General features: G+C 42.1%; 1 protein-coding gene across 1 annotated transcript; it reads left to right on the forward strand.

Moving 5' to 3' along the window:
• Positions 1–500: 500 nt before the first annotated feature.
• Positions 501–8,373, forward strand: KNSTRN (kinetochore localized astrin (SPAG5) binding protein). The gene is made up of 9 exons (XM_072625087.1): positions 501–619; positions 993–1,060; positions 3,672–3,792; positions 4,478–4,525; positions 4,691–4,796; positions 5,353–5,446; positions 6,322–6,383; positions 6,869–6,943; positions 7,522–8,373. Exons 1-9 carry the CDS (start codon positions 561–563, stop codon positions 7,651–7,653), a joined length of 765 nt encoding a protein of 254 aa, XP_072481188.1. The 5' UTR covers positions 501–560; the 3' UTR covers positions 7,654–8,373.
• The last annotated feature ends 6,610 nt before the right edge of the window (positions 8,374–14,983 follow it).

Genomic DNA, 14,983 nt, shown 5'->3' on the forward strand with positions numbered 1-14,983 from the left:
CATCTGATGCTGAGTTGTCTGGGATCCCTGATGAAGGCTTGGGCAAGCCCAGGTAGATCTTCCAATTCTTGATTAAACAAGATCCTTTATTAAACCCACTGTGCAGTGGATAGGACGCTGGGTTTGGGAGCCAGGAAGTCTTGCTTCGAAATGCTACCCTTGGCACTCACTAGCTAGTCTTGTATCCCTGGGAAAATCAAGACACCTCTCAGTGCCTCAGTTTCTCCGTCTGTAAAATGGGGGACTTGGACTAGAGAGTCTTTGATGTCCCCAGTCAAGGTCACCGTGCCCTCGCCCCAAGGCCTTCTCCAGCGATCGTTCCTTCCAACTCCACATCCTGACGAGCTCACCCCAGCCTTTCCCAAACCTCCCACCACGCTCCAGCCCCGGCCAGCCGTACAACATGGCGGCCCCCTCGCTCTCGTTCCTGTAGGTTTCCTCCGTACAGCATGGCTGCCTCCGGGACTCAGAGCCGGCCCCGCCCCCTTCCACCGGAAGTTTCTGTTTGAAATACCGGCGGCGCCTGGGCTGGCGGTTCCTGTGCCCGAGCGTGAGTGGTGATGGAGAGCGGGTGCAGACCGGGGGTCGGGGACCCGGCTTCGGCCGGGGAGCGTCCGGGGTAAGAGACGGCTTGGAAGGAAGCGGGGACCCGGGGGCTGAGGGGGCGGCGGGCCGGGCCCCGGGGGGGCTGAGGGGGAGGCCTGGGCCCCGGGGGGGCTGAGGGGCGGCGGGCCGGGTCCCGGGGAGGGGGCTGAGGGGGGGCGGGCCGGGCCCCGGGGGTGCTGAGGGGGAGGCCTGGGCCCCGGGGGGGCTGAGGGGCGGTGGGCCGGGCCCCGCGGGGGGCTGGGGGGGCGGCGGGCCGGGCCCCGCGGGGGGCTGGGGGGCTGGGGGGGCGGCGGGCCGGGCCCCGCGGGGGGCTGGGGTGGCGGCGGGTGCCCTCCCGCCCGCAGCCCGCCGGGGCGCCTCTCCCAATGGAGCCCCCTTCCCTCCAGGGTCCAGTCCGGCCGCGCCTCGAGAGCCAGCACCGCCAGGCCTGCGTTGGGCGGAGGGCAGCCCGCGGGTGAGTACCGGGGCCGGGTCGTGGCCTTCCGCCAGCATCCGTAAAGCGCCCACTGTGTGTGCCCTGGGCCCTGGGCATCCCGGGAGGCCCCGAGGTTTGCTAGGGCTAATACCGCGCTGTAACGGGGTGGGGGTGGCGGGGAGCGCAGGTAGATACTAATGATGGCTAATGTTTATGTAACACTTAACGGATGCCAGGTGCAGTGCCAAGCCCTTTACCTTTATCGCAACGACCCTATTGGCATCCCCATTTCACAGATGAGGTTGAGTGACTTGCCCAAGGTCTCCCAGCTAGTTCACTAACTAGAGGAATTAGGAAAAGCCTTTTCAAGGAGCTGGCACTTGGGCGCCTTCATTACTGATTCCCTCGGGGATCTTGTTAGCTCTGACAGATCCAGTTATCATGCCTACGGAACATGTCCCTCAGATCTACTGTCTAGCCCCAGGTCCGCCCTCACCTCACTGACTGTCTGTCTGCGTGTGTTCTTCATTTTGGAAGAGAATGATGACGTCCCTTGCACTTGACTTTGTTTTGAGTGAGGGAGGGCTGTGCAGGTCCCCAGCCTCACTTCTCCTCCAGAGCCATCTGGATCCGGTGACCAGATAGTCTTCAGGATGACTGGAGATGACCCAGGATCCAACTGGTTGTTCTGTGAACATCTTAAACTCAACATCTCCAAAACTGAACTCATTATCTTTTCTATCAGACCTTCCCTTCTTTCTAACTTGGCTGTTACTGTGTAGAGGATACTATCAGGAGTCTAGTCACCAAGGCTCACCACCTGCCTATCATCCCCTCCTCCTCTTACCTTACCCCTCCACCCCCATGTCCAATCCGTTGCCATTACCTGTTGTTTTTACCCTCTTAACATCTATTGCATATGTACCCCCCTCTTCTCTGATGCTGCCACTAGCCTGGTGCCACTTATACCTGAATTTTTGCCATAGCATACTGCCACAAGTTTCTCCCCATTCTAATCCATCCATCACTAAGCTGGCAGAGTGTTTTTCCTAAACATAGGAAACATAACCATGTCACTGATTTCTTATTGAACTCCAGCAATTGCTTGTCACTTCTGGGATCAAATATGAAATCCTCTTTGGCATGCAAAACTCTTCATAGCCTGTTCTCCTCTCCCTCCTCCTCCAGAAGCACAAAAGCATGTGTCTGGAGAGCAAGGGTGGTTTTTCTTTTTGTCTTCATAGTTCTAGCCCTTAGCACATTGCTTTACAGAGTGCTAGTGTGGATACACTGAGAACCTACTGACTTGGACTTTTAAAAGACATATATTAAAGGTGCAAGAGAAAGTAGGTGTCAGAGGATAAATCCAGAAGAGTGGTGACTCCCTACCTGTACAAATACAGACTAACATGGCTGATACAGAGTTGAAGTTGAAGTTAAGTAAGGCATTTGTTTGTAAGAAAGCATCTGGCTGCCCTCAAGTCCCCAGACTTGGACTACCACAACAGTCAGTACATGAAAAAATTGGTAGAAGTGATTGCTAAACTGATGTAAATAATCTTTGAAGAATTTTAGAGAATGGGAGAGGTGCCATAGAATTGGAGGTAACAATTGTCCTCATTTTGAATGAGGGAAAGAAGAGCCTTCCAGTTACAGGCTAGGGAACTTGAAAAGAGTAGAAACTGGATGCTGGGAGACTAATTAGGAGGCTGTTGTTAGAGTGCAGGTAAAAGATGGTGTAAGCTTGAATTAGGGTAGTGATCCTGTGAATAATAGGTTCAAATCCCACCTCTAACATCCAGACTTGTATGAACTGATGCAAAGCGAAATGAGCAGGACCAGGAGAATAACCTGTCCAGTTACGGTAATATTGTGAAGGTAATCAGCTTTAAAAGACTTGGTAATTTTGATGAACGCAACAAGTCATCACAATTCCAAAGATTCATCACAGAATGCTGTCCAGAAAGATAACCAGTTGACCCAGAGTGCAGATTTGAAGCATATTTCATCCTTCTTTCTTTTCCTGGCTTTTTTTGAAACAAGCTTGATGTGGAAATTAGTTTTGCATAACTGAATTTGTAATGGGTTTTGTTTTCTTCTCAGTGGATTGGGGAGGGGGGAGTAGGGAGAGAGAAGGAAATTTGGAACTGAAATAAAAGCGTAAAAAAGTCTCCGTTTTAAAAAGTAATCTTGTAAAAAAAAAAGTTGTTAATAAAAATTTATTTTTTAAAAAGAAATGAAATAAAGTAGCTAAGACCCATTAAATAGTTCCAGCAAATTATGAAATATAGCTATGGTGTGTTTAGGGAGTTTAAGCCTGTATTCTCCACCTTCCTATCTTCATTCTTTTTTTAAATCTTATTCCTTTCGCTTATATTAGCCACCATGTTACGTTTATACCCTTTTTATCTCTTCCAGCCTTAGAGATCCTCAGATGAGTACTCAAAGAGTCCATGTATTATTTTGGGTAGTGTTACTTAGATATGGCCTTTTTATCCCAAGGAGATTAAAATTCAGTGATTCAAAGCTGCTCTTCCTAGAATGAAGTTGACTCAATTAGGACATGGCAATTTGGATTAAAACACTGACCATGATATTAGAATTGGGTTACGTTGGTTGGGTTTTCACCCTCTTAATTTTCCTTTCACAGAAACACATTCTCGGGCTGCTTCTAAGAGTCAGATACCCCAGAGGTGCAAAGAAGTAGAACTCCACAAGGCCCTCAGCTCAACAGGTCTAGAGAATGAATTGTACAAAACTACCAAACAGAGGTCAGAACATAGAAATAGACGGTTGCACTTAAATGGATAATTTTGTCAGAAGTGACTTCAAATGACCTGACCCTGAAAAGGAGGTTTTGAGTAGAACATGAGAAATGTATTAATGTACACTGTTGTTGAGCAGCGCACAGTTCCTTTGTCAGTCTCCCAACCCCCTTAGAGATCTGTTCTGGAAAAGACAAATTGAAGTCACTAACAGAAGGTGTTTTGAAGCTGTCCTTTCCTCTCTCATCACAACCTTTTACATGTCCTTACCAAAAAGTAGATACAAGTGGAACTGGAAACAGAACAATTAGTAAGCCACATTTATTTGAATTGAGCCCTAACTTTGAAGTTAAACTCATTGCAGTGGGATGGGTTTTCTTTTGTTAACCTTTTTCCCTTTATAATGGGAAATCCAGAGTTCCTGCTAACAGTTTGAGCTAAGATAAATGAGGCTTTACTTTAGCCCTGAGATTTGAAGATGGTTAGAAATAAGTTTGGAGGACCTCCGAGGAAGTGCTACTACCAGGTGTAGCTTGTAGTCTCCAGACTGAGGGCCATTGTTTCCATTAGATTCATAGTAAGGAAGAATTAGATGATTGCTAAGGACTCCTGCATCTTTAACAGTCAGTGAGTCTCAATGCAAATGACACTCGGGTTGTTTACTGGCTTATTTCTGTATCGTTGACTCTAGGCAGATGAAGACCATGGATCCTGCTATTAAGAAGAACATTAGAAAAAGGTGAATCTTGGGGCAAATGAAACTGCTTTTCTTTTTGAGTTGAATGTCCTTTTATCCTAGTGTCACAAATACTGCGTAAGCAGGGCTGTCATCTCTACCAGCTAGAAAATGTTTTTAACTTTTTTAAAAAAGAAAGTGCAATCTAGATTCCAATTGTCATTGCAGCTACAATCCGTTAAATCGACAGAAAGCTGAGGAAGAACTCAAAGAGAAGAATCAGATGCTAGAGGCAGTTAACAGGCAGTTGTACCTGAAGCTGACTGAAAGCCAGGTAAAAAGCCAGTCCTGTGAAACCAAGATTATCTGGAATTCTAAAGGATGGCCCTTCAGGTGGTCCAGAAACACAAGGTTACTCAGAGCAGAGATGGAGGTCAGGCTTGTGCCATATTTACCCAAAAGAGAAATCATACAGGCCAGGTCTGGTGTTGGGGTCCCCTAGACCCTACCCAAGGCTCTTGTCCGGCAAGAGATCTTGATCTAGTGAGTAATGAATGAGACGGGAGACAGGATGGTGATTTACTCCGTTTATTCCAGCTAGCTCACACACTTTTATAGCCTCGGTTACATAAGCTTACATTGCAAACCTATCACATAACTGATTTCCTTATATGGATAGCTTCTTCACTCTATACCCACAACTTCCACGTTGTCAACCAGGGCGAGACCCTTCCTCCTAATGCCATCTTGTTCCACCCCTACTGACAAGCTCCTAGTTTACCTAGGCAGGCTCTCAGTGTGGCATCCGGAGATGGGCAGGGGTCGGTTCTAACTCGTCCCGTTACAGTCTAGTAAGCTGGACTGATTTGGAACTGTTTGTTATCTCACAGGGAGAGCTGAAGGTGCTGACTCAAAAGGTGGAGTTGCTGGAGAAATCTCAGGATAACTACTTGGCAATCTTGGAGAGTGGCAATATTGACCCAGGTGAGAGGCCTATGCCTATACCTTTCTCTGAAAGGTTCCAGAGTTTCGCCAGTTACTCTAACTTTGAAAGACTTGGGCCCCTCATCATCATAATTCTTATAATTAGGTCTTTGACAACTGGTCATCAGGGTTATCAAAGATTCAGAGTATGTGTGTGGGGACACAGATGAGAGAGATACAGAGAGACAGAGAGAGGAGAAGAGAGAGTGAGGTTGAGCCGATGGGGTTTTAGCAGCTTTAGCTTTGCTCATCTGCTTCCATTTAATAGTGAGTTAACATACATAAATAAAGCTGTCATTTTTATAGAACTTTAAGATTTGCAAAGCAGTTTACAGATATTCTTATTGTACCATCACAACAACCCTGGGAGATAGGTGCAATTATTATCTCCATTTTTCAAATGAGGAAATTGAGGCAGACAGATTATATGACTTGCCCATAGTCACACAGCTAGTAACTATCTGAGGTAGAATTCGAACTCAAGTCTTCCCAATTCCAGATCCATTGCTCTATCCACTATACTACCTCATAGCCTAGATAGCAGATACCTGTTGGTTATAGTAATAAGTAGGATATCTTTATTTCCTACAAATTCTTAGTGGGATTTATTGCCTGTACTTGGTATTTAAGCATATAGCATATCCTTTTTGTATGCCATGTGAACAGTAAGTTGTTGAAAAGATGTTTTACTGACTTGCTATGTTTTTTTTCTTCTCAACTGAAACGTATTCTATACTTTTCATCCCCCAAAGTGTCTAACACAGTTTGTTGTACAGAGTAGGTTCTCAATGTATTGGGGGTGGGTTGGGGTGAGGGGGAACATAAAGGAGTGGGAACTTCTGTATCAATCAGCTCACTGAGGACACGTTTATCAGTTACAGGCAGACAGATCCTGGAAAAGCAGCAAGAAACAAGGAAATGTCAAATGGAGTCTGTGGTGAGGGGCTGGGTTTAGAGGGGTGGGAAGCTAGTAAAGAAGAGAGCTATACTACAGTATGCTGTATATGCTCATCGCAGGCAAAATAGTTCAGTGGAGTGGGCTTGCACAATGTTAAGTTTGCTAAGTATCAACTGATCTTGGATTGTTCATGTTAATGAAAGGGAACACTCATGTCTAGTCCAAAATTAATTTCTCTTTAAAATCAGAAGATTTCTTATCAGTAAGTCCTATGATGTAGTTTCTTCATTCAGGTCCCTTATTAAAATTCTCCCTTCATGCTGGGGATGAACTATATGATGCAAAGGACCAGCCTAATTAGTGTTGGGGTTTTCTCCTTGAACGAAGAAGGTAATTATTCAGCTTGGAAGCCCTTCCAAGTCCTACTTGGAGTAAAATAGCTCCTAATACCTATATATCTGTTTGACTGGAACAAGTATTCACTTTCTGATACAAAGATTGCCCTCCATCTTATTTTATTTTAGTTGCTCTTGCAAAGTCTAAAAGATGAACTGAAGCTCTTTAACCAGACAGCTACAAAACAGATGGAGGAGTTACAGGTGAGAGTGTTGTCTTGAGGTTTGGAGCTCCCTACGTTCCTCTTATCCCAATGCCATTTGTCTGAGGTTCTGTCCCAGTGACCATGGGATGAGAAGTGGTATGCTGCTCATTATGTTGACCCCAGATGATCTTTTGGTAATACCTTTAAAACCTGTGCTTTGAAGCTGGAACATGAAAAAGCATCTGAATTTTGCAAGGAAGAGGTCTTACAGAGAGAAGCCCAGGACTCTGGGTTGTTCACGGGATACTTTGTGGTGTTACAGTAGATGCTACATTGAATTTACATTGTTTTGTGTTCTGTATAGTTTGGTTTTAAGAATTTAACCATCTAGATTACCGCTATGCCAACTCTATAGAACACAGATAGTCAAACAAAAGGATATAAAAACATGTTCTTTTGATGGTAGAGTACATGTTGTTTACATAGAAGCATTTATGTTATGTATGTAGCAGCGTATAATTTGCTAACTGCCACTTTGTATCTTCCCTAGTGGGACAGAATGATAATTTATAAATTTGTCTGCCATATTTTCCAGTAAGTCAAGTAAAAATTTTTTTAATGGCTCCTTCTTTGTAGGCATTGAAAATTAAGTTGAAGATGGAAGAAGATGAAAGAGCTGGTTTCCTAGAAAAACGGGAAGCATTTAACAACAAAAGAGATGATTTCACAGCCATTCTTGAGCAAATGGAACAATTGCTATCACTTTGAGAAGAAAGGGGATTCATTCCTTCAGCTAAGGTCAAACTATAAAAACATTTTCTTAAGGTTTCTTTGAAGAGGACTTCCTTTACACCCCCAACTAAAATATCTTCAGAAACAAAGTTGGAATAATCCAGGTTTGTACTGAGACGCATTCGTGCCTTATAGGCCTATGTTGGCCAAGCAGCCAAATAAATGAATCATCTGTTGGTGAATAGCTTTAAGATTCGACGAGAAAAGCTGGACCCTTGGGCTTCCTTGCTGTAATGCAGCTCAGGGGCAGAATCAGAAATTGAAACCAGTTAACATGACTAAGAAGGATAATTCTCAGATTGGGGATTAGAAATTTGAAATGTTAAAAAACTGTAGAGTGAAACTAAAAGGAAAGAAGTACTGAGTTCCTTGCTGTCATAACCCAATTTGAGTAATTTTTTTTTGTTAGATTTTCCTAGTTGAGATTTAGGCATGTTTTATGGCATGAACTCTTCTTTATGCTCCTTCCTTTCTGTTCCCAGTCAAATTTCTAAGCTTAAAATGGGTCAACATAGATTTCCTAAATGAGAAACAAAAGTGTACAGATGGGTGATTAACAGCTTCCTGTAATAACTGAATAGAATAGTGGACTTGAAATGAATGCATTGCTATGGTCATCTTGGTCCAAATCACCTGGCGTTTTTTTTTTTTTATTAAGCTAAAATACTTCTATAAATAAATATTTTTGGACTAAAATAGAATGGGAAAGGATTTATTAAACACTATGTATGTGCCAAGCACTGTGCTACATACTGAGTATGTAAATAGAAATTCAAAGAACTCACATTCTACTTGAGAGAAACAATATATATTAAAGAGTCCAGGACTGATGGAAAGGTCCTTAGGGCTCAGTGACAGGCCAGATGGTAAGATTTAGTGGTCTTCATCCTTGTCAGAAGGATTGTAAATCAAAGTGGCACAGCAGCCTGGAGATTTGGAGGATGTAGGCCCAGACCCTTGGGAAGGGAATTTCCTCATAGGATCTGAGCAAGAGACAGGGTATATCAAGCACTCCACCCTTAGCTCCGGGTTAGTGCATTCTAAGAAGGATTTAGGTTTGGGCTGGAACACTTGGGGAAAAGGTCCTTCATAAGGTATGTCTCTAACATTAAGAAGTAAAAACAATCTTTAAAAAACCAACTTGTCCCTCTATACAGAGTTGATCTTGCTGATCTCTGGCTATTTTTCCCGGAATCATTAATAGACTCTTAATCTAACCAAGAATTATTTCCAGTATTTGTTGTAAGCCTCTGTGACCAGTTCAGTAGCAGGGGGTATTTCCTTCTCTTGCCCAGGGCTGTTATCCCTTGCCACCAACATTCTTCTAAGCCATGTGGGCGCAAGCATTGCGCCCCCATCCAAAATCCACCCTTAGACTCGAAGGCAGCACATCAAAGGTCACTCGAGACAAAAGGGTCATGCATCTACACTAAAGAAGTCAACTCATGTTTCCCATGCCCATCCCAGATTGTCCAGGGCAGTACCCAAGACAGCTGAAACCCTTAGCCTCTTTTTTCAAATGGAAGAGCTTTTTCTCCATCTGATCTCAGCAAGAAAGGAAATGCAACATTTCAAGGTAGACAAAATTTGTCACTTCTACTTATCTCTTTTTTGGTATTCCTTTCCTATTTCCATTTGTCTTCAGCTATTCCATGTTCCAAACTTTTTTCCTGCTTATGATCTCCCTTCCTCTGAGTCACACAGTGGACATTTTCATTTGAAACAATTCCCACAACTCAGTGCTGTCTTTCTTGGGCTCCATTCTCACTTCCCTTAGCGAAGTTGGTTGGTTGTTGTCGAAGAGGACCTTAGCAAACTACAAACAAGTGGAGATATATGGCAGGCTTTAGTGATCGGGACTGGATCTCTAGGGAGTTATATAGATTCACAATACGGTAAGTCAGTTGTCTGTACAACAAAATGGAAAGCTTGGTCCAAAGGGTTATGGTGGAGATGGAGCAAAAATGTATAGAACAGATCATACACAATCTAGAACATTCTCTTAAATACTAAATAGCAAGCATCAATCACCAAGAATCAATTGTGCTTTAATAAATGTGGAAAGAAATAAAAGGCAATTTGAACAAACTAGGTCTTAAACCTTCCAAAAACGTTAGGATACTCTAAGGGATAAATAATAAACGTAATCAGAATTAGTAAAAACAAAAAACCCTTCGTTCTTAGTATTTGTGAAGATCCAAAAGCTTTCCGTTTTCCAGCTTACCACATCCTAATCCAAAAACACCATTAGGAATTAAGAAAATCACATTCTGGAGTTTTACATATAAAGCGAATGTATGACTTCACTCGACCCAAAGAGATTTGGCAGCATTTGACTTAGAGAAGGTAATGAACTACATACAAACACAAAAGGAGAGTCTTCTAAACTTTGGTCTGGTGATCCAAAGTTGACTCAGACATAGTTCTGCTATTTAGTTATTTTTTTTTCTTTTGCTCCTTTAAGGGACTACTGACTACTTCTTAAAGAGGCCTATTCACTGAATGGGCATTACCTCCCTCACAGTGAGTGTCTGAAAAGGCCTTACCCTAAAAAGGCCAAGGTCTCCCAGTGCACCCTGGGTCATCTCCAGTCACCCTGATGAATATCTGGTCATTGGATCCAGATGGCTCAGGAGGAGAAAGTGAGGCTGGTGACCTGCACACTCAAAGTCAAGTGCAAGTGATGTCATCATTTCTCTGATGGCATGGTCTTCTTCGAAAACATAGGACAGTTCACAAACATAAATCATTTCCATGCAGGACAAACAAAACTTTAAACCTTCCCCTTAGGCCAAGAGTTGTTGGGGGTGTAAGCTCAGTTCCATGTGGACAGTCTCGGGCAGGTAAAGGTGAGAACTTCTAAACCTTAGAGTTCTCATGAGGCCCCCCCAGGGAACAGCAGGGAATTGAGGTGTGAGACCGAGCTATCTCGTGAATTTCCGCCTCTTCCCGTGAGAACGTGATGGGAGAGAGCATCCCCACCCTTGAGATTGGCCCAGGTCTGAGCACACCTATTGTTATCTAACAGGCACAGTATTCAGGTGCAAACTATGTGGCAGGAGAGCTTAAGTAGGGTCAGGAAAGCCTGAAGGTGCTCTCAGCGCTGAGGGGCCCTTAGAGGACAGAAGGCCCCTCTTTCCTCTCTCCCCACTTCCACTTCTGCTTTCATTCTCTTACTGTAAGATCTTTGCCTTCTTGGGAGATTTCTCTCTCTCCTAAGGAAGAGTTCCCCCTGCACATGTAACCAAGACCCTGAATAAAGCCTAACCCTTGTTCGACTCTGGAAAGTCTTTTCTCTCATACGTTTATCCGGTTTGGCCAGCCGAAGACCTGCAATAGGTAAGGTAAGACTCGGGTAGCCCTCAGGCCTCTAGGCCTGGCAAAGAGTTATGTTTTTTAGAACAGAGGAAGAAATTTTAGTTCCTTCCTAAACCAAATTGTCTCTAGTCTCAGGGAAGAATTTAATAGACTCCCACTTATACACCTTTCCCAGTAACTTCTTTCACAGCGTTAAGAGCTTATGATCTTACTGGAGTGCAAAACTTTAGAGGCTCTGGCAAGGTCCCATAAAGCTGCTCAATGACAATGAGACTTTGATAACCCTGAATGTACACATTTTGAATTTGTGTGTGTGTAAATATTTTTCATTTTAAACTTAAATACAGAACAAGAAAAGAAAAAATTTCCATCTACACAGCAGAACAAAAAAGAGGATTCAATGTAAACAAGATATTTCCATTTCAAGAAAACCTACATGATAAATACTACACATTGTTTTCGAAGCTGCCCAGCTTTTCTTAGCTTCCTTCTAGGTTTTCTTTTGTTCTCTGCTGTGCACTTTTTACCTCCCTCCCTGCCCCCTGCATTTTGAATTCTTAGAATAGCCTTTAACCAAAAGGGCGTTCTGCCTCAAGTTAAAAAACCACAACATTTAAAGATGTACTTGTAAGTGCATCATACCTTAGGTACCTTCCCACAATTCAACAATACTAAGATGCCAGAAACTCAGACATAATAGTGATATAAAATATGAATTTAAAACATGAAACAAAACTTACTACCAGTCAAATGACATTAATGCAGTTGAGTGAATCAGGTCAGCTACATAAACCAACTATTCCATTTCTCTTAGCAATTTTTGGCATTCTATACTTGTTGCATTCAGAGTAAGGGAAGGAAAGTCTACCACATACCACATACTAGGCACCGTTAATCACATTTTTACAAATATCTCATTTGATCCTCATAATGTTATTACTGCTGCTGGTCCTTCATTCTCAAAGAGAACCATGACATCAGGAAGATGATGCCCTGACTTGCAAGTGAATTGGATTTAAGTGAGGGAGGGTTGTGCAGGGTCACCAGCCTCACCTCCTCCAGAGCCATCTGGGTCCAGTAGTAAGATATAGATGAAGACGACTGGAAATGGCTCTGAATCCTCACATTAACCCTGCATTATCCCCATTTTACAATTGAGAAAACCAAGGCAAATTTCAAATATTACTACATTATTCCAGCTACTTTATACAACCACAAGAATAAAAACATCTATGAAATAAAGCTTAGAAATCATGAAAAATCTCAAAACTTACTAACTTCCTGGGAAAGAAATGGGCAGTTCTCTGCTTGTGGAGTTCACAACTTTACAGACATCTTTCCAGTCTCCTCTTTCAATGAGATCCAAAACATCTTTAAACTTTCTGCAAATATTCTGCTAATTTCTGGGTTTTTCTTTTGGCCTATACTAGACATTTTGATAATTAACAAAGATGAGGACCTTCTATTGTCCCAGGTTGGATGAAAATTACTAGTTCTATATTTCTGCCCTTTTGGAAAAAACTCTTACTTAATAGTGCCCTCTAAATGTTTGATATCTACCCAACATCAATGTAATTTTAAACCTCCTTTAACTGTGTGTGGGTTGGCTCAGATCCCTACTTAAATCAATTACTCAGAGGCCTCTCAAAGTGATGACAGAAAGTTGATTTACTAGATTCTCGAGAATCGGGACAATCCTACAGCAGTTCACCTGGAGTAGGAAAGCCGAAGACTAAGAAAAGGCAGTGATCTATACAGACCCTAACGCAAGTCCCTCCTCCCCCACTGATCATTATCCTCATTAGCTGAGAATATGATCTTACATTCTAGACACGAAATCTAACCAATCCCTTTTGAAATGAAGACATTGAAGAATTAGGTAAACTTTATCCAATCATTGAGACCCTAATGTACTACACAGTTTTATATCCTTGTATGGAATTATTCTGTTCTAAAAATATAGTAACCTTGAGCCTCTCAGTCTTACCTCACCCCTGGGAGAAGAATTACAATCTGAGAAGTCTTCACTAAACCTATCCCACTCAACTGTCTTTCCCTTTCTTCCTTTGAACTTTGATTAAAGGTCTTTTTTGTAGCTCTATACTGACTCAGTATTACACTTTCCTTCACTTCTTTGTCAATTATTCATGTTTACTTCCCAAACATATCCTAAGTCAACTTCACAATTAATTTTCCTCTACAACTGAAATTTATTGCAAAAGCTTTTCTCATCTTTCCAAGTAAAACACTTGCAATTTGGTTTCTTGCTTACGAGCTTGTAAGTGAATGTTCTCTTTTAATTTCAGGGTGAACTTGCTTCTAATTTACCTAGGCAATTAAATTCTGCCAAATCATCCACAGAAGATCACAACTACCCATTTTGAAAATATTTTTTATTTTTCTAAATTTGACTTAAACAAGTCTTTGAGTTGGAGAGTTTTTAATACTTGAACTAGGTAGTTCTGGAGTACCAGATAAGGCTCTGAAAATTCAAAAGGCAAACCTGTTTTCTCATTTGTTTCGGAGTTATTGCAGGAAAAACTTCTATATTGACTTTAATTCAGTTTGGGACTGAGAATTCTGTAACTGGGCAAATCACCTTCCCTTTTCACTCTCCAGAGAAGGGAGAGTGAGATATGTTTGGATGTTGTTCATATGTAAATTCCACAAAGTCTCTATTTTTAACCCTCAGTACCTGTGCCCCTCAAAACCCACTGAGCTATTTCAACATGTATAAAACATTAAAATCACAAGCCCATCATAATGTGGAAATATATATTAAAACTTCAGTCACAAATTCAGTCTTCAATTAGTTGGTCATAGTGCCAGTTGCCATAATTTGCCATAATTTTCTGCAAATAAAGAAAGGATTTCTTTCCCTTTGATCTGTATTTCTCTCAAGTCCCAACCTGGCCAGAATTAGAAATACAGAGCTGAAACTGATGGGAGACTCTGGGAGCCTCCTTGAGCTCCCCTTGAATCTTCCCACTTAATCTGGCCTTTCTTACTCAAATCTAATCTTCCCATTTGTTCGGGTGGTCTTCAGGAAGCCCATGGGCTTTTCATTATCATTCTACTCCAGTCTCAGTTACACCCTCCACCCTTGATCCCATCAAAACCCCATTTCCCCAGGCTGCAGACCACGCCCATCAAGATCCCATACTGCCCCTATCAAGATCTCTGAATTGCCCCACCTGCTTCCCACCCAAACCCTCTATTGTCAGCTGGATTTAGGCACAGAATACATACAATGATAACAGAATAAACTTTACATTTCATGAAACACAAAACACTGCTCACTCTTAAGCTAACAATAAACACTTGCTCTTTTTTCTATTATCCATTTTGCATTTCATATTATTCCCTGTCTCTTGATTGGTCATAAGTTCTTCCATTCTCCATAAATCTAACAGTTAAATTATTCCTTGCTCTCCTAATTTGCTTATAGTATTAGCCTTTATTCTAAATCATGTACTCATTTTGACTTCATCTTGGTATGCAGTTTAAGATGTTGGTCTAAGTTTAGTTTCTCCCATACTATTTTCCAGTTTTCCCAGCAGTTTTTGTTAAATAGTGAGTTCTTATCCCAGAAGCTGGGGTCCTTGGATTTATCAAATAGTAGACTGCTGTATTCACTGACTACTGCGTCTTGAGTACCTAACCTATTCCACTGAACTACCCCTCTATTTCTCAGCAGTACCAAGTACTTTTGATGATTTCTGTGTTATAATACAATTTAAGATCTGGTACAGGTAGTCTACTTTCCCTTGCATTACTTTTCATTAATTCCCTTGATATTCTGGACCTTTTGTTCTAGCAGATGAATTTTGTTATTTTTTCTAGCTCTATAAAATTGTTTTTGGTTGTTTGATATAGCACTGAATAAGTAAATTAATTTTGGTAGAATTGTCATCTTTCTTATATTAGCTTGGCATACCCATAAAGCAACTGATATTTTTCCAATGATTTAAATTTGACTTTATTTGTA

This window comes from Notamacropus eugenii, chromosome 7, assembly GCF_028372415.1.
Source record: "Notamacropus eugenii isolate mMacEug1 chromosome 7, mMacEug1.pri_v2, whole genome shotgun sequence".
Lineage (NCBI taxonomy): Eukaryota > Metazoa > Chordata > Mammalia > Diprotodontia > Macropodidae > Notamacropus > Notamacropus eugenii.